The 26,679-nt window shown below is 45.2% G+C and overlaps 9 protein-coding genes across 9 annotated transcripts; 4 read left to right on the plus strand and 5 right to left on the minus strand.

Moving 5' to 3' along the window:
* Positions 1 to 3: 3 nt before the first annotated feature.
* Positions 4 to 1,594, plus strand: N7529_009275 (putative FAD-dependent oxygenase; the record flags this gene model as incomplete). Its single annotated transcript, XM_057244802.1, has 2 exons — positions 4 to 255; positions 350 to 1,594. 2 exons carry the CDS (start codon positions 4 to 6, stop codon positions 1,592 to 1,594), a joined length of 1,497 nt encoding a protein of 498 aa, XP_057093065.1.
* A 654-nt stretch (positions 1,595 to 2,248) lies between these two features.
* On the minus strand, positions 2,249 to 2,821 carry N7529_009276 (uncharacterized protein; the record flags this gene model as incomplete). Its single annotated transcript, XM_057244803.1, has 3 exons — positions 2,249 to 2,430; positions 2,484 to 2,568; positions 2,633 to 2,821. 3 exons carry the CDS (start codon positions 2,819 to 2,821, stop codon positions 2,249 to 2,251), a joined length of 456 nt encoding a protein of 151 aa, XP_057093066.1.
* A 4,527-nt stretch (positions 2,822 to 7,348) lies between these two features.
* Positions 7,349 to 7,691, plus strand: N7529_009277 (uncharacterized protein; the record flags this gene model as incomplete). Its single annotated transcript, XM_057244804.1, has 2 exons — positions 7,349 to 7,474; positions 7,524 to 7,691. 2 exons carry the CDS (start codon positions 7,349 to 7,351, stop codon positions 7,689 to 7,691), a joined length of 294 nt encoding a protein of 97 aa, XP_057093067.1.
* A 1,843-nt stretch (positions 7,692 to 9,534) lies between these two features.
* N7529_009278 (uncharacterized protein) lies at positions 9,535 to 10,119 on the minus strand (the record flags this gene model as incomplete). The annotated part of the gene is made up of 1 exon (XM_057244805.1): positions 9,535 to 10,119. One exon carries the CDS (start codon positions 10,117 to 10,119, stop codon positions 9,535 to 9,537), a length of 585 nt encoding a protein of 194 aa, XP_057093068.1.
* Positions 10,120 to 12,279: 2,160 nt separating this feature from the next.
* On the minus strand, positions 12,280 to 13,134 carry N7529_009279 (alpha/beta fold hydrolase; the record flags this gene model as incomplete). Its single annotated transcript, XM_057244806.1, has 1 exon — positions 12,280 to 13,134. The coding sequence occupies one exon, from the start codon at positions 13,132 to 13,134 to the stop codon at positions 12,280 to 12,282; it is 855 nt and encodes a 284-aa protein (XP_057093069.1).
* A 2,229-nt stretch (positions 13,135 to 15,363) lies between these two features.
* N7529_009280 (uncharacterized protein) lies at positions 15,364 to 16,203 on the minus strand (the record flags this gene model as incomplete). Its single annotated transcript, XM_057244807.1, has 1 exon — positions 15,364 to 16,203. The coding sequence occupies one exon, from the start codon at positions 16,201 to 16,203 to the stop codon at positions 15,364 to 15,366; it is 840 nt and encodes a 279-aa protein (XP_057093070.1).
* A 581-nt stretch (positions 16,204 to 16,784) lies between these two features.
* On the plus strand, positions 16,785 to 18,006 carry N7529_009281 (uncharacterized protein; the record flags this gene model as incomplete). The annotated part of the gene is made up of 3 exons (XM_057244808.1): positions 16,785 to 17,003; positions 17,057 to 17,544; positions 17,604 to 18,006. The coding sequence occupies 3 exons, from the start codon at positions 16,785 to 16,787 to the stop codon at positions 18,004 to 18,006; spliced, it is 1,110 nt and encodes a 369-aa protein (XP_057093071.1).
* Positions 18,007 to 20,593: 2,587 nt separating this feature from the next.
* On the plus strand, positions 20,594 to 21,628 carry N7529_009282 (YoaK family protein; the record flags this gene model as incomplete). The annotated part of the gene is made up of 2 exons (XM_057244809.1): positions 20,594 to 20,945; positions 21,021 to 21,628. 2 exons carry the CDS (start codon positions 20,594 to 20,596, stop codon positions 21,626 to 21,628), a joined length of 960 nt encoding a protein of 319 aa, XP_057093072.1.
* A 772-nt stretch (positions 21,629 to 22,400) lies between these two features.
* Positions 22,401 to 23,705, minus strand: N7529_009283 (oleate delta-12 desaturase; the record flags this gene model as incomplete). Its single annotated transcript, XM_057244810.1, has 3 exons — positions 22,401 to 22,771; positions 22,832 to 23,600; positions 23,667 to 23,705. 3 exons carry the CDS (start codon positions 23,703 to 23,705, stop codon positions 22,401 to 22,403), a joined length of 1,179 nt encoding a protein of 392 aa, XP_057093073.1.
* Between the last annotated feature and the right edge of the window lie 2,974 nt (positions 23,706 to 26,679).

The raw sequence follows: 26,679 nt of genomic DNA on the forward strand, positions 1-26,679 counted from the left end.
AAAATGTTCTCTCTCAGATCGATCACTGCCATTGCTGCTTTGGCTTCCGTTGTGGTGGGTAGCGCTGTGCAGGGAAAATGCCCTAGCAGTGATGTTGACGTTAAGGCCTTTGCAAAAAGCCTCTCCCGCACTGCCGAGATCTATTACCCTGGTTCGAGTGGCTTTGAGAATGTCACCACCCGCTGGTCTGTTCTCGAGGAACCTAAGGTGAATGTGGTTGTCGTCCCTGGAACAGAGAATGACGTCGCCGAGACTGTAAGACTTTCCATCAAACCGTTGCCGAATGCCTTTCTTCAATAGGTAATGATTTGGACAAAATGACCATACACTAACTTTGATCTAATCGAAGGTCAAATATGCCAACAAGAAGAACGTCCCGTTTCTCGCCTACAATGGAGTGCACGGGGCCCTTGTTTCCTTGGGCAAAATGAATCACGGAATTGGCATCTCTCTAAGCAAGTTGCGCAGTATCAAGGTTAATGAAGATGGCAAGACGGCCACATTTGGCGGTGGAGTCATGTCCAAGCAGATCACCGATGACTTGTGGGCAGCTGGAAAGCAGACCGTTACTGGAACCTGCGAGTGTGTCAGCTATCTGGGGCCTGCACTCGGCGGTGGACATGGTTGGCTCCAGGGCCATCACGGACTTGTCGCTGATCAATTTGTCTCGATGAATGTTGTACTTGCTGATGGCACTTTGACCACCATCGATGTCGGCTCTGAGCTATGGTGGGCAATGAAGGGCGCAGGCCACAATTTTGGCATTGTTACTTCAGTTACCTCTAAGATCTACGATATCGAGCATACCGAATGGGCGATTGAAACCATCACATTCAGTGGTGCCAAGGTCGAGGCTGTTTACCAAGCTGCCAATGACTACCTCGTCAAAAACGGCACCCAACCTGCCGGCGTCATCAACTGGTCCTACTGGATGAACGACGGCTCTGACCCCAACAGCCCTGTCATCGTGTTTTATATCATCCAGGAAGGAGTCAAGGCTGTCGAGTCCACTTACACCAAGGCCTTCCACGATATCGGGCCTATCTCTATCAACCCCCAATCAGGCACATACAAAGACCTCGCCAACTGGACCAGCATCGCCGTCGACTCTCCTCCCTGCCAGAAGCTTGGCTTCGCCAACCCTCGCTTCCCGATCTATCTGGAACAATACAACGTCCCCGCTCAGAAGAAGGCCTGGGATATCTACGCTCCCGCCGTGAGCGGCTCTTCCCCTTTCAACAACTCCATCTTCATGTTCGAGGGCTACTCAGCCGAGGGCGTCCACGCCATCCCCGCCGATTCCACTGCTTTTGCTTTCCGCTCGGAAAACCTCCTTGCCGCCCCAATGATCAACTACGCCCCTGCCGGTGACACCCTGGAGCGCAAGGCTGCCGATCTTGGCAACCAGCTTCGCAACATCCTCTCCGCGGCGACTGGTCGTGATGACTTCCGCGCCTACATCAATTATGCCTACGGCTCAGAGACATCGCAGCAGATATACGGTAGCGAAAACTGGCGTCAAGAGCGCCTGAGTGGACTCAAGCACAAGTATGACCCCCACGGCAAGTTGAGCTTTTATGCCCCTATCGAGTAATCGCATAGGAGTGGAGTTTTGATAAGAATCTGCATGTATAATGCTGCGACTTTCACATAATACCCATGGATACACATCAGAACGCATTCCCAGGCTTCCATTTATGGGAGCCAGTTGGTATGATCGCAAGCACATATGGATGTAAATATAATAATGTGTATAAAAAATGCGGAAATATCCGCTTTCATCATTGAGTTCCAAAATTCTTCAAGCTCCTGGGTTTATCAGCGCACATAGAATTTCACGACCATCCGGAAGATCCGACATAGAGAAATCAATTTACAACTCACGCAGAAACGAGACGACAAAAGGCTTTAAACCCGACACTCTAGGCGAAGAAGCAAATGAAGTAAACATGTAAGTACTGACTTGCTGCTTAGCATATATAGGCACTGCTTTGGCAAAACCTTTACGGGAGAAAGGGAGCAGGCGGCGACATTCTCTCATTGTTTACGCGCTCCATTGGAGGCATAAATAGCCCCAGAGACCCTTCTTTTGGGAATCATTGTTTCTTGCCTCTGCTTCCTCGTAGCGCGCTATCCAACTTTATATATATAACCATTCTTGATACTCTCGTGATAGATCAACATTTACCCAGTAAACAAAAGGAGGCATGGGATCTCCTACCCCCTCACCACACTGTAGATTACATATTTACTGACATAGGTCCGCTGTGAGGTCAACTGGCTGGGGGCAGCCATAAACCTTTTTGTGGGAAGGGGTACTGTAGCAGGAGGCATCATTGGCAGCACAGTCGAAGACCTCACATCCTTCGCCGGGACTGAGCGAGTTGGGGTTCGCAGCGAAGGGGTTGCCCCATTCTGAGCTTAGCTCATCTGAAGGACAAGGTAAGTATAAATTACTGAGCGGTCAGATGGGGTGGACTCACAGTATGCGTAGTCTGGGTTCTTGGAGAACGAGTAGCCAAAGAAGAGAGGCTTGTCCAGCGTTTTGGTCTTGGCAATCTTAATGGTCTGCAGATTTCATATTTGGTCAGTTTCATCCTGCATGAGTACTAGATTGAGAAGAGTGACCTACCGAGCCGGATGTCCTGAATTTCTCGGAGAAGGTCCCTCCGTTAGGCACGGTGGTAAGAGTGCCTGGGGCACCACCACCGTACGGGAACGACTGTACGTAGACAGTGTTGGGACAATGATTGTGCACGACGGCATTCTGAGCCGAGGCCAGGCCGAGCACGGCACTCAGTGTGATTAAAGAGGCCTTCATATCTGATGTTTCGCTTTGAACTGAGAGAAGCTTGGGTTATCTGTTTCCTTCGACGAAGAAATCGATGGCCTTTATATAGGCACCCGGAGCAAAGATAGCAGCAATGATGTACCGGTGCATTACATCGATGACCCAAGAGGCCTTACATCTAAGACATTAAACTCTTTACATGTCTTGGATTGTCAGGCTACCGCTGACGTAAATTCCCTGGCCGATCAATGTCAGTGGCAGGTGAGACATCCGCATCACGGCCAGTGCGTGTTCTCTGCATCTAGACCCTGCACCGGGTAGCGTTCTACCAACGCGTTACCCCGCCATTTTCTCAGCAGTGGCCGCCTCCCATTTTTGGTGATTATCCGAGAACAGCAAAAAATAATTTCAGTGGGCAGCTCTCGCCAAAATCAAGGAATTTGTCGGTTCAGAAGCGAAAGTCTATCCGGTTTGTCCGCTCAGGACTCGGGTCGCAATACCCGAGACATCGATGCGTACCCCGCTTAAACACGATAGGGGCTGATACACCACGCCACACCCGAGGCTAATTCCTTTCGTCACAAGATCCCTTGTAGTGGAGAGAACGGGTATAGGCCTTGCATCTGCTCTTGGGATATGACGCCGCCATTGATGAGTTCATTTGGAACTCCTGGCTTCGCTATAGAAATCAGGATGCCGTCTCACTTGATTTGGTAAAGCATAGGTTCAATAGTCATGTGTGTCTGTCTGTCTACCATGCAACTGATCGTGTGGGTCTGGCACCAAGGTTGCAAAGTGTGGCTTCGGATTCCTGAGTCAAGGGCGTGCTTTGATAGTTTCTAGGGCGGGTCTATTCATGTTGACTTCTGCTTGATTTTGATAACTTGAAGAAATCAAAAAACTTCCACCAGATCCTGGTCACAGAATCAACCTCCTGCTTTTGACAGAGGATGGACGTTGAACTTTGAATGGAGGCATGCGGAGACAATCTCCTGGAAAATCAATGATGCCATTGGACGTGTCGAAGATTCAGTTCCGGCCCTATAAGAAAAGAGATACTAAAGTAGGACTCTGAAAGACAAGAAGATACAAGTACGCTTTACAGCCAGTCAAATCCATACTACCCGTTTTCAGGTCCTATATGAGATCAACATCATATACCCTTCAGAGGCTCTGATACATCTCTCTTGGTATTTCTTTGTGTTTGAAGCCTTGACATACTTATTTATGCACAGAAAGAAAGTCTTCGTGACTCCAAGTCTGCGATAATGTGCTGGCGACCTAGAAAGGGAAGAGTGACAGAACCTGGCTGAGTACCTCACTACCTTCTCCCGCGTTCTTGATCCAAAAAATGGTATTCTGGCTCTGGATGGTATCATCGCAATAAAAAAGGTATGTCGTACATTCTTGTGCCTGAATGATCTCCTTATGGGCCATGAAGGGAAGCTATTTGCTTAGGCGCCCAGTCGCTTATTCCACCTCAGCGCAAATTTCTCCAGCGCACTATCTCAAATCCCTTAGAGGTACCAGCACCTCCCATAAACTCAGTCTTGAGGATGTTTGGTTGACTAGTGTACCAGCTGGTTTTATTTTCCATTTGACTTGCCTTGTTGATCTTATAGTCATCGTATCATGTTTCTTCAACAGCTGCCCTCGGAAGTGGTTCTCATAATAGGGACCTTCCTGGAGGCAGAAACGCAATTAACTCGAAAAGTGACGGTCCTGGCTGGGAGCCCTTTGCTGACACTGATCAGGAAGCTGTAACAGCACTTCACAGCCTTCATCAGGGGTAGGAGTCTCGCCAGGTTCAGAGCAGTTGGGTGGTATGAATATTTGATCGTGAGGACTGCAAGCCTCATATAGATATCTCTCCACGCCGCTATCAACGTTGTTCTGTCCACTGGGAGGAATCGCACAGTCAAGTTGTAGAGCAGCGCTAGTATTGTGGCGAGCAGATGGCATGCATTATACTGACGCTGGGGCGACTACCCGTCCTGGACCTAACTCCTGGACAGGGTATGGCTTTTAGTCCCTTGCATTCCAGGTTATTCAGTCGGACGTTGTCCAGCCTGGAGAAAGTAAAGAGGGGCTCAAAGGCTGAGGTCCACGAGATCCTCCATAGGTGTTCTGGGATATTTTGCTCCTTCGCCAAGAAGATAACGAATGATATCGATAGGAGTACTGCTTAATATCAGATTATAAAGTGGCTCTCTCTGGGCAAGATAATAATGTCCATCCGTTCCTTTCCCCTTTGTTTATCTATAGGTCAATACAAAAATTTTCTTCTTGCAGAATAGTCGTCTGTCGACCGTTTGTTCACTACCAACCCAAAATCTACTTGTTCTTCGCAAATAACGGTGTAACCCAAGCCTAGCACTGATTTGAGTATGTCCAAACGAAACCAAGCAGTTCCTGCCACCATTTTGTTCCTCACCAACCTACGAAGCGCTCACCAATCTTTATTCTGTCTCCATGTAATTATTCAACAAAATATTCGCACAACGCGGGCGGGTGTAACATTTGAAAACCCGACCCTAACTCGTGGGTAAGAGGTCAGGACCCGTAACCCGCAAATTAGAGGGTCACGGGTCACTTATTACGGGTCACCCGCGGGTCATGACGAGGTCTACTTGTTGAAAGGTCATGTTTTGGTTCATTTTTGCCTTATAGACTCAAACGCTACGAAATGGGTAGGGAATTATTGTGTGTGCCAAGATATCCATCGATGCCGAGGTTTGGCTGACTCACCCCAACTAAGAGCCCTGGGGCTTTGTGGGCTCAGGACTGACTCTGTCATTCTTCCACAATTGCTTATTACAATTCCGAATTGTATTCAAAACAAGATGTCGGGAATGCATATCTACGACAGTATTATCGCAGCCATTCGTGGACAAAGCGTTCCAAAAGAGCCAAACACTTTACTGAATATATTATGCGTGATCCGAGGAATTCGTTTTCACGATGGGTTTGCAGAGAATTGCGTGGTTATCTGCCAGAATTTACACGTGCATTCAATGCACGTGCAATCATGAGCAATCGAATTCCGGATATGGAGGCTGCAGAGGATTTTCCCTATTGCAAGCTGGTAGGATTGCATCCAAATCCGAGATGACCTCGTGGTTCATACCGTCGGTGGGGGCGAAGATGATATCCAAAGTCTAGGTGATGTCGAAGGGCTGTTGAGGCTGTTGCTGCTTTGTCTCGAAGATAGTCAGTATATAGAAATAGAATAACAATTCCATTTTTGTGATCCTAAGTGACATAGACGAACTGGCAATGCACCGCCTTGTGCTCACTCCCTACACGCGCCTTTACCGAGATGCAGTGATGGATATGATGACCAGCTCAGGGCAATTTTTCCAGTGAACTTGAGGCTTCCCAGATTGTGAGTCCTGATTATAGCAGCTTTCACTTAATCGTTTCATTTAACTATCACCTCGCTTTCAGTTAGGCCTTCTTCCATTCAGTAGATGCTAGCTTAGATTTACTGCCAAGATTACTCGACGAAGAAGCAAAAGGGAGAAATAAGTATGCATTATAACTAAAGCTAACTATAAGAGAGAAATGAAGAGAGTTCGACGGATAAATCAAGAGTTTCTACACACAGGGACATCTGGGCCACCGACAGCCCATCTCTAGAAATGGCTTTGAATGTGCAAAAGAAATATATAATACGAGACTAGAAAAAAACTGCCCCTATCAAAACGATGAGAAGCCCAGCCCCAAGCCCATCAATCAGCATGAGCCCTAACGAGGGAGCGGATCGACACCGTTGCAGAGACGCTATCTGCCGGATCCGCGAAACCCTTTATCTGACTTTTGCTAAGAGCAAGATCGGCATGATCCTATGAGGTCGTGTATGTATGATTGGTACAAGAGAAAGATGTTTCAAACTGGCCATGAAGGATTATTGATGGTCTTAGATTAAAAGGGCCAGGAGACTTGGTGAGTACTTTTGACGATTGCCACATTCGGAAATGGATCTACTGAAGGATTTAATACACCGAGATTGCTTGTTGAACCAATTTACCATACAAAACACGAAGAAATGTGGGTTTTTGGGTAACAAATCGCACGCTAATAGTAATTTACCACTCCATACGCTGACTATCTGGTTTACCATACAAAAATAAAATATCATTGAGACACAGCAGAACTTTGGAAACCCCTTTAATGAGGCTGTGTGGTGAACCCCCATTGAGATCTATTCCGGATCCTCAGATATAAAGAAACCAGAGGTCTTGGGTGGGGAATGCGTGGCGTTGCCAAAGTGGTGCCGCTGTAAGTCAAACCTTACTCCCCTAGAGAAATAATGTACTTGAATTTGACATATTCAATTAGGCCAACGCTTTTATCCAACTTAGAACTGGATGTGATTCAGTCTGGGTGACATCACCTATCGGAGAAGTCTCGGATAAATGATAGTCGCTGTTCATATGGGCATTGGGCCTGAAAGTATTTAGAAGAACGAGATGGCCTCGAAGTCCACTCTGATAAAAACTGTCGCCTCCAAATTTCTTGCATCTACCTTACTCCAACCAAGCGTCAATTTACAAAATGAAAGTGTTCAGCCTGTTGATAATGGTAGCCACTGCCGGACTTAGCTTAGCAGCTACCTGCTCAGGCTCGAGACAGTGCCAATGTCTGTTTTCCGATGGTTCGCACTGCTGTCTATACGGATCCGTATGTCTCTCTATCGTTCGATCGGTCTGAGTACTAAAATAAACCATAGAATCAAATGACTGGTGATGACTATGATTGCACAAGACTGTGTTCGGGCGCTAGTCGACTGCTCCAAAATGGCGAGAATACCCCAAGAAAGTGCAATGCTGGGGGTAAATTCTCCTGTGCCTCTCTCTTCACTGCCCAGGGTCGCACTCCATGCTACGATCATGCTTAGGTATTTGTCTTGATTACTGTTCCGTGAAAGCTACGTCTGACGTTCGCTTGGAAATCTGATAGACTGATAGATATAAGAGGATTCCAGTGAGATGGCTTGAAAGGCCGAACGTTTGACTTGAGGCACGAACTCGAGATATTGAGCAAAGGCAGTGGACAAGATGACTTGAATGGAACACCAGGCCGTTCGCATCTTATTCTATTTTTGGATCTGTAGCTTAACGAAGTTTTCTCCAAAAAGACCATTTCGGCAAACCCGCCACCCCATCCACTTATTCTATGTTCATAGAGTTTCTGAACAATCAAAACACCTCTAAATTCAGTAAATTCCTTCTGAACAGTTATTAACCCTTTCTGTATACGATATATGTATATTGGCGTTTATTGTTCTGATCACTGGTCACTGACGCTCTCTGGGCGGGTATTTTAGAGGCCATCCCGTCACCTTCTATACAACTCCGTAGATCAAAGCCTTCCTTATGAGCTTCATGATCAGAGGACCTCTCTTCGGGCTGTATGAATGTTCTGGATAATGAATGACCTTGTTTTATGTCGAAGCAATAATGCGCACAAATACACCGTACTTAAGCCTAGCTAAGTAGGTGTGCACCTTTTCGGCCTAGTGGTCACGAAACAGGCGTGTTTTCTATGCGACATTTTATTTTATTTCATTTTTTTCTTCATTCAGTTTTCAGCTTGTGGATCTACCATTCCTTGCACCAACAGAAGTATAAGCTTCACTAGACTTGGTGATGATGAACTCATTTTCCCGAAATAGTCTGCTCTAAATGTATGCTACTATACAGCAGAATTCGAAAACAGTTTACCCTTTAGGCAGTCACGGCTGGCTGGTTTCTCGGGCCGTACCCGAAATACGCTAATCCACTTTAAGATGCGGCTTAAATAATCTATCAAACGCGAGTAGGCTTCACATCAATTTTATTTGGTGTTGCCGAGAAAACTTTTGTCATATGAACTGGGTGTGCTACACTAAAGAGGGTGCGATATGGCATTGAGGCGCATTGAATTTCTGGTACATCGATCGCTGCTTTGCCGGAGGAATATTGACGCTTTCGTCCCGTTTCCCGAGGGGGCATCGATATCATTCCACTGACGTGAACAGATTTAGAACACAGTATCACGTTTTTCCGGCATTAGTATACCCGGAAACGCTAGTTACCCATGGGTTGTGTTCAGTGTTCTTACTTACTCGTGGTCCAATTCTATCGTTCAATTAGTGATATGTGCTCTCTACGTTATCTGTAACTATTTAAGCAATAAGAAAACGTATAGGACATCATGGATCGGTTCCATCGTCTTCTATTAAGCCTACTGGTAGATTGATTACGGCGTGTATGTAATATATATCCTGTTAAATAAGCGTTTCGCTGCGCTCTATGAGATGCCACTCAATCTGATACTAATTAAGCCTCCTAAAGTGCTGCGTTTAATGCTTCTAACGCCAAATCTATATCACTTAAACGATAGGTATCGCGCTTTTCACATTCTCGACCTAGTCAGGAATCTCTCTACGAAGCTTCGGGTGATTTACATCAAAGAAATTAGCCCATTATTTGCCCTGCCTTCCGTGCAACTTGCTAGGCACCCAGGCTGATATCCTCGTATTCTGCCATGAAAAATAACTGTTCCTTCCACAGCTGCCATCGTGCCTCCGTAGATCCGTGGCTTCCATCCCAAAGGTCTGTTTTACCGGGTAGAACTCTCTGAATATACTTAGGACTGTCGGGTCGGTCATCCTCCCACATCGTCCCTCCAGCATAAATAATCCATTGTGCAGCGGCATATACATCGGTTACTAATAATTCTGATACATCCAGCTTGTACTATGGTGGCTCTCTATGAGCCCCGGACTGTGTCCGAAGTCTTTCCTCCTTGTACTTCATCGGATGCGCCTCTAAACACTTTTTCAATAAGCTTGAACTTAAAGCACAAGGCTTCGCACCTAGACTGAAATGATTCGTAGCTAGTAGTCTCGCTGAGAAGGCATTCATATTAATCCATCTAGTGGTTGACTTGGATGCGGACACTTTCCATCCAGATAATGCATGGGGTGAGATTATATCCCATTTGTCGCACCACATGCTCCCGAAGCAGCCTAACCATTTCCGTGGTATGTCTTTGGTTTCTGACTCAGGTAGCTGTGAGTCGAGTCTTTCGGCTTCAATCAAGAGGGCCAGCAATGAGGAATGACTTGAAGGGAAGCCAGCGGCGGCTTCATAGATCAGGCCCCAGAGAGCCCATGGCGTATCATCATTTATGAAGTTGAGCAAGCTCGGTTCTTCAACTGCCGTAGTTGAATCAATCGTGTTTGAAAATAGTTTCTGTAGGACCTCTGCATGGGGGCGTGCAGTGCGGTATTCAGGGTGTTCCGTTGACTGGAGCCAGGATTGGTGATCACTTGTCGACATGATGGAGTTGATGCAGGTCCCGCTACCGACGATGGCTGTTAATGGGATTTTAGTATAGAAGCATGCTTCTCCCGGTATCTGGTTGCCTAAAAGCGAGTTGTCTTGAAAAAACTGGCTGGCAGGTTAGGTTGCATGTCTCTTCGCCCCTCAACCGTTATATCATCGCTAGATTAATCAAGGTGATTTTTATTGTTAGACAGTATGGGTCAAAATGCTTTTCACTACTTTAGTCTTAGCCTTGGAGTATCAAACCTAAAGCAGAGGTATTGCATGTTGAGATGGCAGAATAAAACCACCATAGTAAAAACGCTCCAAACGTTTTCAATGTCAGTGCGCACCCTTGAGGGGGCTAATGATAGCTTTAACCCTAGAGATTGCGATTTCAGCCTCTCACCCCCCTATGCCTATGCATGTACGTCTCTCGCCCCTTTCGGCTATGCAGATTTAGCCTTGCCCCTGTCTTTCCCCTTTTTTAATAAAACATCGGGCTGCCCGAACCTGCACATACCCTGGTTAGCATTGTTCATCTTTGGTAATCTTCTTCATGTTTGTCTAATCCTTTAAGCACCATGCCCTAGAAATCACAGTTGAGCCGTCACATTCATTCTGGCATCGCGGCTGTACTGTCTGTATGACGTAGTAAATCCTTCGAGACTTAAATTTATGACTCAGAGAAAGGAGCTGTGTCTTGTTCGATGTGGATGGTAGGGTGCCTCTATATGTGAACAGCAGAACTATCTTATAAAGGGATTCAACAGCCAGGTGCTTCGGGATCATTATAGCATCGGAAAGAATTACATCTCAACCTACTTGATCAGTTCTCCACGTATCAATTATCGTTGGAGCCGATGGAATCCGCAGCGTTGTTCAGAGCTATATCAGCAAGCATGCTGAGCGTCCTATCTTGTTGGCTGGGGTCTCACGTAAGTGAAACTCTACTTGAAATACGTCTTCATTCTCATTTTTCTTGCATTCAATCCCGCTGCCCAATTTTCGTGTATTTTTAGGATTTTGAAACTCAAGGATAAGTTGACGAAAGATACATTGCATCAGTCATATAACAGGGGCTTTTCTGTGACAGCTGTCAATACTCGAGAGGAAACATACTGGTGTGTGTACCTTACAGATGGCTTGCCTGAAATGGCCTCCAAACCCATCAGTGATGGTACTCTCTATACACTTTTACAGCCCATTTTGCACGGGAAACTTGCGTACAACATCACTCTATCCGAGCTACTAGTCACTGCGACGGCTTGCTATAATCAGAAGATTTATGTGAGAAGTGGTATCACGGTCGTCTGGTCTCCATCGGTGATTCGATTCATGAAGTGAGTGGTTTCTCGAGGATTGTAGACAAGCGTTCATATGATCCGCTCCATCAGATGATACCAAATTTAGGTCAAACAGGCAATATGGCAGTTAAGGACGCCATGGCTCTAGCTAGCTCCCTTGCGGATCTACTATCTATCTCTTTTCGTCCCACCACTGCCGAAACACGCCAGAGTTTGGTTGAATGACAAGGAAACCGATTTCACAGAGTTGAAAAGCTTGGCACGCTTCCCATCGCCTCATTCGACTTTAAGACATTCTCATACAATAAAATCCGTATACAGGCTCGGTTCATTGTGCCGTTACTTGACACCTATATTGCAAATCAACTATGCTTCCTTCTACAAGATGACGCACATCACTCTGTTCCGCTGGCATCGAAATTCCATTTTCGAAACATTGTTCGTTTCCAGCACTTGATATGGTCCCGGTGGGCTTTACCATTATTCTGGCGCTTGGTGCATGTATTTCTCTAGCTCCAAAAATTGTGGTGCCTTCAATGTATTGAATTTCAACCTGATAGCCTTAGCAACAGTAAACACTCACATAGGCAGAGCAGTCCAACAAAGGAAGACCGGTTGGAAGCCAAAATCAACTCAGGGCTTATAAGCCCTAAGCCCAAATGCTTGATTTTGTGCCCATCAAAGACTGAGACTTTAAAAAAGTACGCTGCTTTCTACGAGTTATGAACATATTGACAACTCAACAAAGTGGGCGATGAGAAAGCGCTGGCAAAGGCTCACTAACCGTTTTTAACCAAGCAGAGACCAAGAAATAACTTCTGGCGGGAGTGAATGTCTTAATGATGACAGTATTACCCATGTATTTTGCCTACAAACCCTCCTTCCTGTCCTTCAATACATGAGCCAACTTCTCGCAAAATGATCTTTCGTGGGTTATATATCCATGATGTCCACCGGGAAAAGTGTTCAAATTGGAGTTCAACAAAGAAGAGAGTCTGGTGACGGGTGATATGGCCAATGGAGAAGACGACATGTCACCCCTCCCTAGACAAATCTGATCTTTCCGTGCTTGAAGACTTTCCAGATCCAAATGGTACTGGGAAATGGCTTCTATCTCATGCTCAAAATATACATTTGTTGGGCTGTGGGGTAGTGACACGAGTTTTTTCAGGATGGGAGCTGTTTTCAACAGGGCAATGTCCGCTATACTGCTTAGAGCAGGCATCAAAAGACGATTGGCAGCGGCAGACCCTGATTTTTGATAAGTCCGAGTCGTCTTAGTCAGCAAATCATCGAGGCCGATACGATCAGAGGAAGAAAGCATGGCAGTCAAAATAGGCTCATGTAGAACAACTTTGGCTACCAGGTGTGGTTTGATCCAAAGCAAGTCCAATGCGATTGTGGTGCTTCCAGACGACGAAAAGACAAAAGCAGACCGATCTGGCACGAGCGTCTCGATGATGCAAGCACAGTCTTCGGCATTTTTTGCAAGAATATCACCAGAGAACGATTCGTGCGACATAACCGTGCTGCGATAAAATCCACGTCGATCGAAAGTAATCACATAGAAGTTGCTTGACAGAATAAGTGCAAGCGGTTCGAAGAAGACCGCCGTTCCATTGCCCGTACTGATAAGCAACAGAGCAGGATACTCGGGCTTGCCGCGGGTCTCGTAATAGAGTGTTGCACCGTTCACTTTTAACTCGCCAGACTGAGGTAGCATGATATAATCGTTGATTTGAACTTTGTGGACGATTGGGGTTTTTTAAAAATCCACTAGCGAGTGAGTGGAGACCGTTGCCTCTCGAAAGTCAGAGGAAATGGCCAGTTGAAGATTTTTTGAGTTTACTTATTGAAGGGCTCGGTTGTCCTCTTATAGCTTCAGGGATGCAAGGGATACGAATGACCGCCAAGTCAATATAATGTAATATAATATACTTTGATGATCATGCTAGGAGCCTACAGGTATTTATTGTCGGGATACATCATCATTCAGAAGGAGTGTAAGTATATCCCCAAACCAAAGAATGCTGTCGGGATTAAATTACCACCAGAGCCCGTTTTTGTCAGGATCCTTAGAATATGATTTTGCCAAGAAGAAAGCTCCTGAGCTTTAGTAAGTGTGAAGAACAGACGGACAGATAAAATTGAAGGGAGATAGCTGTTTGGTGATAATCCGTTGCAATTTACGCAGAGGCTTTACCGCTCCACTAATCCACGACAGATACCTAGTAATATAATTGTATGTCAGTTACCGGAAAGGTGTCCACGAAGCTTCCAGTAGGTAAAAGACGTGGCCGAAAGGGCAATGAGTAGTCTGCAAGTAAGCGAAAGAATGCAGATTGAAGTCCATGATATCTGGAACCTACGCTCCCCATATCCAAATCGCCAAGGTCAGTAAAACGGAGAAGTTTCTGGTCCGAACTTCCGGATGACACTCACATGATCCTGGTGAATACTCCCGATTATGGGAGTTGCGACGCAGACCGCTCGAAACCAATGACCTACGAGTGTCGCGGCATCTTAGGGGTGTGAAAATAAACGCAATTTTTCAAACTGACGTCTGTCTCCTAAATGCGAGGTTGAAGGCGATTGATCAAATATTGGAGGAAAAGTTGCTGACTGCGTCCGAAATAGCATGGGTAAAATTGGGCCTCGTGCGATCATCACAAAGGACGATCAGATCCAAACCAAGTCGTGCAGTATAGAAAGTCTTCCAAGATCATTCAAATAATTCCAGAAAGCGCCAGTTGGTTGGTCTTTGGTATTACGGTGGCCAGTAACGTGCCCACGGATTCTGCTGGTTGGCTACGTGGCATTTCTAGGACTGGACAAGCTGAGCCCCCAAGGATGGATGGGAATTGTTTGGCGCTTCGTTAAGAATCACAATGCTTTTCGGGCTTGTGGCAGGCGCGTTATCCTTGATAACCCATCGATCAAACTTCTGATGCGCAACATTGCTGGATAGAAAAGTATCCTAGAAAATTGTTCACTGGATTGACGCCAAATCTGGTCCCGCGCCCAACAAAGTATGAGGCTGTTCTACTCGTCGTCGCAACCAAAGAGAATCTCGTTGGGTTGGTTGACAAATCTATTTGCAACGCTCCAGGCTTTAGGGTAGAAGAAATTGAAGGCAACCATCGCGTTAAGCCAAACAAATACTAAATGTAGTTAGTAACCAGTTTCATCTGAGGTTTAGGAGGATAAGAATGGTAGTGACGGGTTATTGGCCTTCACAAGTCCAGTACATCACACCAGAAGGGCAAGAAAGGTTCCAACAAAATCTGAGGGATTCGAGACAGTATCTAAACAACGTATCGTTAGTTTCACTTAAGTCTGTTTCAAATCCCATCCAAATGAATATTACCTGAAATACACCACGAAATTTATTGATGATATATGTTTCTCGGTATTATGGGTGACCCATGGGCCAAGTTGATATCGAAGTCTGTACAATATGGAGGAAGCCGAAGTCATGCTTAGTAGCCTTGGGTAATTGACGGTCCTTGTTTTTAGAGAATATAGTGGTTTCAGAGGAGCAAAAGTGAGGTAGTTGGTAGGTAATTGCTAATGGGCGGAGACGATTTTGTCTCGACTGAAGACTGGCCGAAATAGAAAAGGAAAAGTTTGCTGATTGAATGACCTACGGCTTGCTACATGTTCTTTTTGAGCATATTTATAGAACAAGACAAAAAACAAGGAGAGGAGGCTAGGTGTTTTTGAGTTTCACATATACATTTAGCAAAGACACACCGTCTAAATCTGTCAGATTGACGGTGAAGTTGGCAATTAGCCCAGAAACGCTTTATAGAGGACGGATTCGGTTGATTTGGAGGCGTAGATGACAGAGAAGGTCTGCAATTTTTCTGTTCCGCGGCTATTTCCAGTTGTTTTTTCCAGACGAGTCGCATGCCAAAGAAGTCAAGAATCGGCCGAAGAAAAGTGTTGATTATCACAATCGCGATAGCTTCATCTGCCGGTTCACATCCTTGTATAGCAGGTAGCGGAATTTTCCAGGGCCACCCGCATAACAGGCCTGCGGGCAAAAGGCGCGCAACCACATGAAATCGCCTGCTTCCACCTCCACCCAGTCCTGATTGAGCCTATATACGGCTTTCCCTTCTAGTACGTAAAGTCCGTGTTCCATAACGTGGGTTTCCGCGAAGGGGATCAGACCGCCGGGCTCAAAAGTGACAATGGTGACATGCATGTCATGGCGCAGATCGGTCGGGTCAACAAATCGCGTAGTTGCCCAAGCACCGTTGGTGTCCGGCATCGGTGTAGGCGGAACATCCTTTTCGTTGAGGAAAAGCGGCTCAGGCGTGTCGATTCCATCCACGTATTCGTATGCCTTGCGAATCCAATGGAAGCGAGCGGTGTTATTGCCTGTGTTTCGTAGGGTCCAGCCGCTTTTCGGTGGTAGGTAGGCATAGCCGCCTTCGGTAAGCGTGTGTTTTTGGGTTCCCAGTGTGATCGTCACTTCGCCCTCGACAACAAACACAACACCTTGTGCACTGTCATCCGTTTCACCTCGGTCACTGCCGCCCCCAGGTTGTACTTCCATGATGTATTGCGAAAATGTTTCGGCAAAGCCCGATAGCGGGCGGGCAATCACCCACAACCGCGTGTTATCCCAGAATGGCAGGAAACTTGTAACAATATCGCTGAAGGTTCCCTTGGGAATTACTGCATACGCTTCGGTGAACATGGCACGGTCGGTGAGGATCTGTGTCTGTGGTGGCAATCCGCCCTTGGGTGCATAATAGGCACCGAGCTTTTGGTCGTTGCCCATGGCGGGTGGTTTTTTTTTGTTGGTTGCAGATGTATATTGTATGAATTGAGAGGCCTCAATGTAGGGTTTTGGGATTTGGATCGGATTGAAGTGAATAAAGAGAGGTGAGTGATTCACATAAAGAAAAAGGTCAAAGTTGGAGAAATCGAGAAACCCAAGTTCTTTCCCCCGCACATTAAATTGGATCCTCTTCTTATCTACGAAATTCCCGGCGTTGGCCGAGTTCGATTCGGGTAAAACCGACGGTGCCGGCCGATCGGAGGCAATTCCGCCACTTTGGCCATTTGCCGTGCTTTTTGGTTCTTTTTCGGACTAGAGACTCACCTTGACATGGGATTTTAATCTGATCAATTCAATAATTTATACCCATATTCTATCTGTTTACATGTACTCCGTAGGTTGTCTATGTCAGTAGGGCCAAAATCTTGTACGACTTAGGCAATCCGTATAATAACCAATACGAGGACCAAGATGTCAACTAGTGACTCATCGCCAGTGTTCACCCGTGGATGTGAGATAAAAAGGCTCAAATAATTCTTGCAAATCGTTAAATCAATTTGAACCAATTTTAGGATCTAAAAATGACAACCTCAGAAGCAATTGATGAAGTTCGTAATGAAATCTTCCAAGAACTATTACAGACTCAATTCGCCTGCTCCGCCCTGACTCGATTATCCGGCGGCATCTCAAACTTCGTATATCGGGGCAAACTCACTTCTACGGATAAAACGATCATCATTAAACATGCCAAAGCTTACTTAGCTTCTAATGCGAGTTTCGAACTTGATATTACGCGATGCGTTAGTGATTCCTTCTTCCAAGATGCATGTTAACCATACTGATTTCTGACCAGGCCCATGAAACGACCACCCTACAAGCTCTAGATAGCTTACCCCCCTACTTCCTGAACAATATCATGGTCAAAACACCTCGCCTATTTTGCTTTGATCCAAAAAGCTGTACTCAGGTGCTTGAGGATCTTCCAAACTCGCTCGACCTCAAATCATTTTTGATCTCAGAAGCTTCCGACTCCCTGTCGAAGAATTTCGCGCTATCAATCGGTCACGCCCTTGGCTCGTGGCTAAGATCGCTTCACAATTGGTCGGCCGAGAAAGAGCAAGCTACCTTGGCAAAGAAATTGGGCGAAAATCAATCGATGCAACAAATCAAGTTTTACGCCAACTATACGCTGCTCATAGAAAGTATTGAGAACTTTCCCATGCTTCTAGAAGAAAGTCGCAGTATATTCAAAAAAGTACATGATCTAGCAGCCTTGGAGTTAAAGAACCAGGAACAAAGTGAGGAATATGGAATCATTCATGGGGACTTTTGGACCGGGAAGTCAGTTTTTTTGTCTTACTTCATAAGTCCAGAGGTTTGATAATTGACGCAATTTTTAGTGTGATTCTCGAACCTGATTCTCTAGCAACGAAATCCACAACCGACCTCTTCATTGTTGACTGGGAAATGTCGCATATCGGAGCTCGCGCATTAGATCTAGGTCAGATGATTGCCGAATTATATCAGATCAAACTTTTCAAAGATGTGGAGAGTGGTATATGGATCATTGAGGGGTTTATGAAGGGCTATGGACCACTAAGCGACACCATGGCACTGCGGACCGCGATACATGTGGGTGTTCACTTAATATGTTGGGGAAGTAGAGTGCCTGGGTGGGGATGCCAGGAGTTGATTGAGAAGGTGGTGAAAGTTGGACGGGATATTATCGTTCGCGCGTGGAAGAAGGATAAAGAGTGGTTGGAGAAGGGTAGTTTGGGATGCTTGTTTGCGACTCGAAGATAGATCCTCAGGCCTTTAGGTGGTGGTGAAACACAAAGAACTGTGAGATCAGCGTCTCATCTCCACCAAGATCACAAAATCGTCGTAAATCCCTTAGTAATCACACTGTTCTGAAATGATTGACGCAGGTATTTGTTACTTGCGATCCCAGTCTGCTGGTATAAAGAAGAAGGATCAGACTGGCCGCAAGTTCCCACAATCTTCGGAAAATTGGTAGGCAGAAATAGGCTTTCAGCTATGCATTGTTTAGAGATTTAGACAAGCCCCAATTTTGTAGAACCAAAATACCCACGATAATTAAACGGACGGGCGAGCATGCTAAGGTCTAGATGCCATGCACAGCCGACATGAAATGCATACGCAATGGACGCTCGATCCTGCTGATTTGCTTGGACTAAAGAAAAGCCATTCCCTGATCCTTGACAATGGAAACTTACTCAAAACTAACGCGAGGAATTGGCGAGGACTTGGCGAGGAGCGTCATACCTCCTGTCTGCGGGGGACAGTGGTTGGTTTGACCCAAGGGCGGATTCCACGGGGTCCGCTGCGGGAATGATCGACACCCACCCCACGCCGAGAGCAATGAGGAGCCTTTTGGCGTGGCGTAGCGATGGATCATTTTTGATTGGAAGTCATGGAAAAATCGCAGATTTGGATGACATGTTAAGGTACAACTTCAATTTCTGATGCATCAAGTTAGGATCATCCTCGATGATAAGAACTTGACACACAGCGGTGACATTATCCGATCTTGGAGATCCTGGTCATTCAACTCGGAGAAAGACAAATCCTCAATTCTGCATGAATATTCTGAGATGATTTCGGATCTCTCTCGATCCAAACTATTCTCAGGAACTATGCTCAGAACCTCTATTCTCTTCCTAAACTATACTAAACTCCTATCAATCATCTATTAAATTTTGGTCTATCGACACGAGTTATATTATACAATGATCGCTTGATTAGATCGGGTCACATGAGGATGTCGCAAATGTTGGAACACTTGTAGTTTCAAACCCAGTTTATGAACTCCGCCCCGTCTATTATCCAACCAATTGCAGGAAGTCTAAATACCGGTTCGGCGATAACCCAAATCCTATGCTATTTGGCATTTTCTCTTGTAGAGGGTTAGGCTTGATAGGGTGATTGGGCTCTGGGAGTCTAAAGGTTCCAAGAGCCCAAGCAGCAACGATTATCATCTCTTGGCGTATTTTATTGCTTTTTTTGGGTGAGGATGATGAACAAGACATTGAACAAGAAAGAGCGATTTGTAACTTGCAAGGTCGTCTTGGGAATTGATCGACTTGTACTCCGTAGAGTCAAATAATGTACTTGATAAATGGTGGCTCAGTTCTAATATGATAAGTGTAGACAAGCCACTATCCAAGAATGTAATACATCATTCCAGACAACGCCAAGAATTGAACGTCAGCAGAAACAATTAATTTGGCACAGCCTTCCGATCAATGCCAAGGAATAGTATTCGAGGCTGTGTCATAGTAAGTCAGCCGTTGGCATGCAAAGATAAGACTCACTAGTGATGAACCATCGACCACGCTGCCGGAGATCTTTCTTGGCGACCAGTCTGACTAAAGATCTTAGAGACCATGGGCGGACTAGTTCCGGTACGCATGTCGATCCCTTGGCAAACCAACTCTACCTTTGACATTTTCAGGGGCCAGAACAGCCGTCGCTCTTCTTTCAGGACAATTTGTTGGTAAGTTGAAGTGGCTACTTGCATGTTTGCACCACAATACTTTAGCCACAAGAATAAATAAATTCCTAGTACCACTGTTGGCACGTCAAAAAAAAATGTTATTGTGATTCGGGCTATCACTATCTACGCCATGCATTGTAAGCAAGCGCCAATGTTTTCCATGAAGGATAATCACGCCGCCAAGATGGGCGGTTTGTTAAACTACAATTTCAAATCTGCGGAATTGGGAAGACTAGAGATTGGTTCTTGACAAACCCCACCAGCCTGTGGCAGATACCGAATAACTAGCTACTGTGTCTTTAAGATCTTTTGGTTCTTTATATAGTCCTAGGTAAGGAAGACGGATGCAGCGATGATGATCGTCACGCCAAGATCAGGCCGAGATTCTGCCAAGATAGACTGTGAGATCAATCGACTTCCACCGTGAAAGCAAATCAATATGTTTTGTTCGAAAATGATGCTGCCTTCCAAATTTGAATCAAAACAGACTCGCCATGATGGTGGTTGTTTATTGACCGTGTATACTAAAGAGCAACATGTCTCAGATATAGATTCAGATTGGCTCGGCATGTGTCTACCAGCGGTGTGATAGTTACACAAATTTATCAAGGACAGGGCAAGTATCACTCTTGCATGTCACCGGGGTATTTCCTTATCTCTCTTGGCATTGATCCAGTGTATTCCTTGAATGGGGAGCGGGGGCAGCGGAATAAATGCAAACTCTGGGCCACTATAAAAGAACAGGCAACTTCGTTGGGTCCTAATCTACCAATTTTCTTTCCACTTTTTTTCATGGTAATTCATCACATAGGTGGAGCTCCTTATAAAAAAGGCCTCGGAGTATTATCTATACATAGATACATACACATCATAATGCCCTCTCTTTCAAGCAACTTAGAACCGCCTAAGAGCACTGCGCAACACCGCCCCCAAGATCCTCTGTATCGAAACGATCTCGCCGCGAGAAGTTTCCGTTTGGAGTCTACCAATGATGAATCAAAGTACACGTCTGGTCTTTGGTCCTCTGGGGGAAGTACCGCGGTGTCTCTTTCCGGCAATCAGACCGAAGAAGCCAATACAATGCTGGCCACTGTCTTGCGCCACTTCCGAGCAAATATAGATACCACGCATACCGACATCGTTCTAATAGTATGCGGATTTGTTGGAGGATTGGTGGATGGTTTATCATTCAATGCATGGGGAAGTTTTTCAAGTATGCAGACAGGTATGTATTGTCGGTCACAGGCAAAGTTCTCTCCACGCCAATCCAAACACAAAATACTGACACTTTTTAAAAAAGGAAACACAGTTTTCCTGGCTCTTGGTCCATCTGGTCAGCCAGCTTATCCGGCCTATCTTTGGGCCAAATCTTTGATTGCTATTTCCGTCTTCATCACAAGCAATATATTCTTTATCCACATGCATCGAATCTTAAACCCTCGGCGCCGCTCAACAATGATCATATCTTTCGGCATCCAGACTCTTGCCCTCCTGGCTACCGCAATTCTTATCCATCTTGGAGTGATTATCCCGAAACCCGAGGACCCTCGCGCTCCGATAGAGTGGATGCAAATCCTACCAATTACGCTTTTATCATTCCAAGCAGGCGGCCAGATCTGTGCTTCGCGGATCCTCGCATTAGATGAAATCCCGACAGTTGTCGTCACAACACTCTTGTGTGATCTTCTTGTTGACCCGAAACTGACGGCCAAATTCAACCCAAAGCGAAATCGTCGCGTAGGAGCATTTCTGGCGCTATTTTTTGGGGCTATGACAGCTGGTGGACTCTCCAAGACTACAGGAATGGCCTCTAGTATATGGTTTGCCATGGGACTAAAGTTGGCAATCACTTTGGGCTGGGTCGTTTGGCGACGGGAGGGGAGGAGAAAGTGTGATATGGAGGTGTGATGAATATTTTCACTCTCTGTGAATTGATTTTATGCAACATTTAGCGAGCGAGCATCTACTTTGGCTTTGGGATTATATGTGAAGCAATGGCTATACATTGCTGGTTGACAAAACAATATTTCTTTATCAGGGGGCCCTAAAGGTATCATCGCCCAGGAATATATCAATGAAATCCGAAATATATAGTTATTCATCTACTCTACCGCAGAAGGGCACAATTCTTTTCATAAATGACCATGGGTATATTCCAAATAGAACCTGACTGTAAGGCCCTATTCCATCGGAGACTTCTCAGTTCCCTACTATATGGCTAGTTGCTTTTCTTCCTTGAGAATTTTGGAATTTCGCCAGAGCATTTCGTTGGTTTGAAATGGTCATATAGGCTTGTAAGTGAGGGGACGTCTCTCCCTGCAGCACTACTGTAGGAAATTCCTGAAATATCTATTGATACTCATTCTAATGCACCCTCTGACGGGTTTTGTTATCTGTTCTTTGCATGTGTTTCTTCCAAGATTGAACCCCTTTATTACTGCGTTCTTTTGTCCTCAAATCCATACATATATAGAAATGTAGCCGCTGACTATCAACCAATATCTATAGCATGTGATGAGCTCCATGCTAGCTATCTTCATATCCGCGAAAGGTCATACAGGGAATCTTGTTGCTGCTTCCTTCAGTCTATTTTCTAATCCGCAGATATCTTGAATAATATGAAGTCTATAGAAGTCTATAATAATGACAAGTCTAGCAGTCTATCACAATACTTTTTAGCTCATTTGCTGTCATCGCCTAGAACAAAATGGAGGACACCAGGCTGTGCGTTAGGTCGTCCTTTTTCCGAAACGTAGATGCACTTCCGGAACGTGACCATCAACGAGTACAAGAAGCTCTCTTCTTTCTCTTCGTGGTAGTTCTCGCCAAGCATCGGCTGGATTGCTTTGGTAGCCTTCTCGGCGTTGTAAAAGGGGATGCGGCTGAAAAGGTGGTGAACGACATGGTAATCAATGATTTCGTGGAAGAAGTGGCGGCCAATGAATCCGGTTGTCCGGTCAATAGTGGCCAATGCTCCTTTGGTATAGGTCCAGGCCTCTGCGGTGTAGTGTGGAACAGCAGGGTGAGTGTGCTGAAGATATGTGATAGCGACTGCAAGTTGAGTTAGCTAACATTCGATGACAGAAGAGAGAGAATGGACGGAAAACATACTCAACCAGTGGTGAACCCACATGTACGGAATCACGTAAAGAAGAACGATGTTCCACGCGCCGATAATAGTACCAGTGTACCAAACAATAGAGCCCATGGTCAACAGGCCGATATCGGAATAGGCGATCAGTTTCCATTGCGAAGGTCCGAAGAGAGCACTTGACGGGTTGTAATGACTCGCAAATTCCACTTTGCCTTTGCCTTCCGGGCCGCTCTTCAAGCCTGCAGTCACATTCAGGAACAGGTACAGCTGCCATCCCATCAATTGATGTCCAATGAGTTGCATGAATGAGACGATTGGAGTCTCTTCGGCAAGATGCTTCAGCTGTTCAATCTTCAAGTTCTTCTTCGAAGCCAAGTCCTTGTCAGTCCACGGGACAAAAACCGTATCCTTTTCCATGTGTCCAGTGTAGCGATGATGGCGAGCATGGGTGATCTTCCAGGAAAAGTATGGAACCATAAGGAACGAGTGTGTAGCCCAACCAATGAAGTCGTTCAGAGTCTGATACTTCGAGAACGCGCCATGACCACATTCGTGGGCAAGAATCCAAAGTCCAGTTCCAACACAGCCTTGGAAAAAAGTGTAGGCGGCCCAAGCCACAATCCGCAAAGGCAGAGAAGGCAGAAGATGGATGTGGAGTGCAGCATAGATCAAAGCTGCGCAATAGATAATGTCCCGAGCCAGATATAGGAGAGAAATCGGAAGGGAGGACTCAAAGCATTCTTTCGGAATTGCATCTTTGAGGTCTTTCAAGGTGGGAACTTCGTTCTATTGTCAATTTGTTTGGTTAATATACAATTGCTATGACTGACATAGGATTCAATTGATTCGTACCTCATCCTGGTTGACAGGCTTGATATCCGTACCTGCCATTTTCAAGGATTATGGTGTGTATGCGAGATAGAGATGAAGGAAGGTCGAAGGTCAAAACAATTAAGAGTTTTTTTCTAGCTGATGTTTTTTTTTTATTTTTTTTTCTCGGCCCCCCGTTTGCCCCCGTGAAAATATCCCCTAAGCTCGAAAAGAAAGGAGCTCTAAAGGATTATCGGAGAGTCGAAAACACGGGCCTAATCTACTTTTCTTTCTTTTCTTTTTTCAATTTTCCAATTGTGTTCCAGAAGGCTGTCAAAGTTGAAGCACAGACAGAAAGATTGCAACCTGATTGGACAGTAGATTTCCGGGTGGACGTTAGATCCATGGATTCGCCTCGCGCTAGCCTCGTTTCTTTTTTTCCTAATTTTTTCTTTCAACGTTTTTCTAGAGCCCAACGGATTTTTCGGTTGAAAATTCATCTCTACGAAGAATCTATTTGAAATTAGAAACAAAGCTCAATTGTGTGACAGAGTCGATATGTCCATTTGTCTTTACTATTCTCAAGTTGTTGGCCGTAAATACAGTTGTATATCACCATCTATCCACGGAAGTTTCCTCCTGCCCCTTTTTAACATAAGTGGGATCCACCTGGCCACCAATAGAAATGGTTGAGAAAAACTTAAATGGTTGGCTTGGCGGCTAATTATTATTGTCTGGTCGCGCTAGGGGGAAACAAACGCAATTCAATTGAGTTTCGGGTTGCTCTATCCCTTTTGACGTGCTCAATTTGATACTTCTACCTAGGTAGAGTAAGGTGAGGTGTACCTAGGTATTTGGAATTACATGTGTATATAGCGGCATATATGTGCATGCAATTGCACGTTTATATGACTACATCCCAGGATATATATAGGTTATGATAATCCGGACCCTGAGGGCAATGAATAACCCCTTCAAGGATAACTTTACAATACTACTCCATACTTCCAAAGAGCATTGAAAAATTTTTCCAACAATCACATGTTAAATGGCACATGCTCCTTGGGCGACACAACAAGTCTAAGTGCGAAAAAGGAAAGGGGGATCTACGTTGCAGGTGAAGTTTTAAAATGTCCAGGCGGCAAGGGGTCTCAAGCTCCAATGGTAAGATTGATGCGCTGCTCGGAGTATTATGGGCAGTCTTGTCTTACTTGGTAGTGAATTTGCGCCCAGCTCTAGGTTTCACCATTAGATGCTTACCTACCTAGATAGGATTGTCAAGCTTCCCAATACTACAATCTACAGTTGTCCTATGAGGTTGGCCATGGTTGATAATCTCGTTGATACTAATGAAGGCCTCGGTAGGTAGAATGCACGTGATAAAAATCCGCCAAATTGCCATTCTTATTATGGTCTTCGGGTTCGGATGTTCGCTTGGCAAGTGGATCTGCCTTGGACTTCGCCGTAATCCCGCCATAACCATTTATCCCTTCGTCTTGCATCATTAAGTATTACTTGCATGATAGCTTCACATATTAGTACGTACCCACTGCGGTATTCAAGGTTTGGCTTCAAAATTTGCTCAGTTGATATACTATCACTTCTCACTCGACAAGGAAAATATCTTGATCTACAACGTACCACGTGGCTGAGAGGATCGGAACGTGGGATGGATAAATAAATAGAGATATATTTAGGGCCTTTTGTATCCCCATAGAGTGGATGATGTAAGGAGAGCGATTATAAACCAAGATTGCAGATAATTAGGATAAAACATCGAGAAACTGAACTCTTCGTGTAATAAACCAATGTAGCTTTGATATGCAAAAAGAATTACTGGTCTATATGATGTGTATGATATTCTAAGAGTGAACACAAAGAGATTGCGATGCTATACCTAGACAGGAATATCATTACGTACTATGATTATTGTCGCAAGAATGTTGACCATGTCAACAATCAAAGATGATCTCCACGTGAAATGCAAATCCTAAAATAATCTCTCGAAAAGCACGAGTCCACGTGACCGTAAAATGACTTCCCGTGAAAGTACTTTCAGTTGAATCAATTTCCTATGAATTTACTGGAATTACTATACTGAAATTATCATCAGAATGGAGTTAAAATTGGAGCTTTCTTTCGAGCCATTTGCCATCCTAACACCCAGGTTGATCATTGTTCCCAACCCCCACGGCAGTCAACTTCACTTTATACCAGGCGCTGTATTCCGATCTCCATGCGAATGTGGCATTTTGTGAGATGGCTTTTGGTCATCATTTCCCTCCCAGAAGATGGAGCGATGCAGAGACGCGCGAAGTGATCCAGACACGTGACATTGAACGTTGCTGGGGAAGGTGAGGCATGAGTGATTCTGCTGTAGGGTTACGGTCATCCGTTTCCCATCTGTATCACCTTAATGACTTTGAGCTGACCTTGCTCAGAAGGGCTGATTATGATGAACTGGTCGCACCGGACGATACCCGTCTGACTGACATATAATGGATAGGGTATGCGGGGGTCCGTGACGCGACAACGACCTTCGTGCGCCCGAATCTGTAGATCCAGCTCTGCCACCGTGGATTGAAATTATCGAAGTGCGCTATGGGGTGTCACCGGAATTCTGGGGGCAAGGTTTTGCAAAGGAAGCCGCAAAAACCACAACACGATGGTCAGTGGATGAGAGAGGGGTGAAGAGGTTTATCGCCGAGACAGAGAAAGGGAAAATCAAAAGCGCGAAATTATTGCAGAACCTCGGCTTTATACCGAGTGGGACACTATTGGAAAGAACCCAGTGCAATTGAACGGAAATGTGTGCGAAACTATCGTGAACACCGTGAGTGAGATGTTAAGGTGCCATGAAACTATTATAAGTTGCAAGATTTTGGATAAAAGTACTCTCCATAGTTATCAACTCGGGGTCTAATTTTGATATCTCGCTTTTTTTTTCCTGTAAAATTGTGTCAAATGTACTCTCATCTCTCTTTCTGAAGAATATCTACATACACTTGATCGATATCAGCACCAAATCGGAAATAAAATCATTTGAGTCGCAAAT

The sequence above is a fragment of the Penicillium soppii genome, assembly GCF_028829465.1.
Source record: "Penicillium soppii strain IBT 18220 chromosome Unknown utg000007l, whole genome shotgun sequence".
NCBI lineage: Eukaryota > Fungi > Ascomycota > Eurotiomycetes > Eurotiales > Aspergillaceae > Penicillium > Penicillium soppii.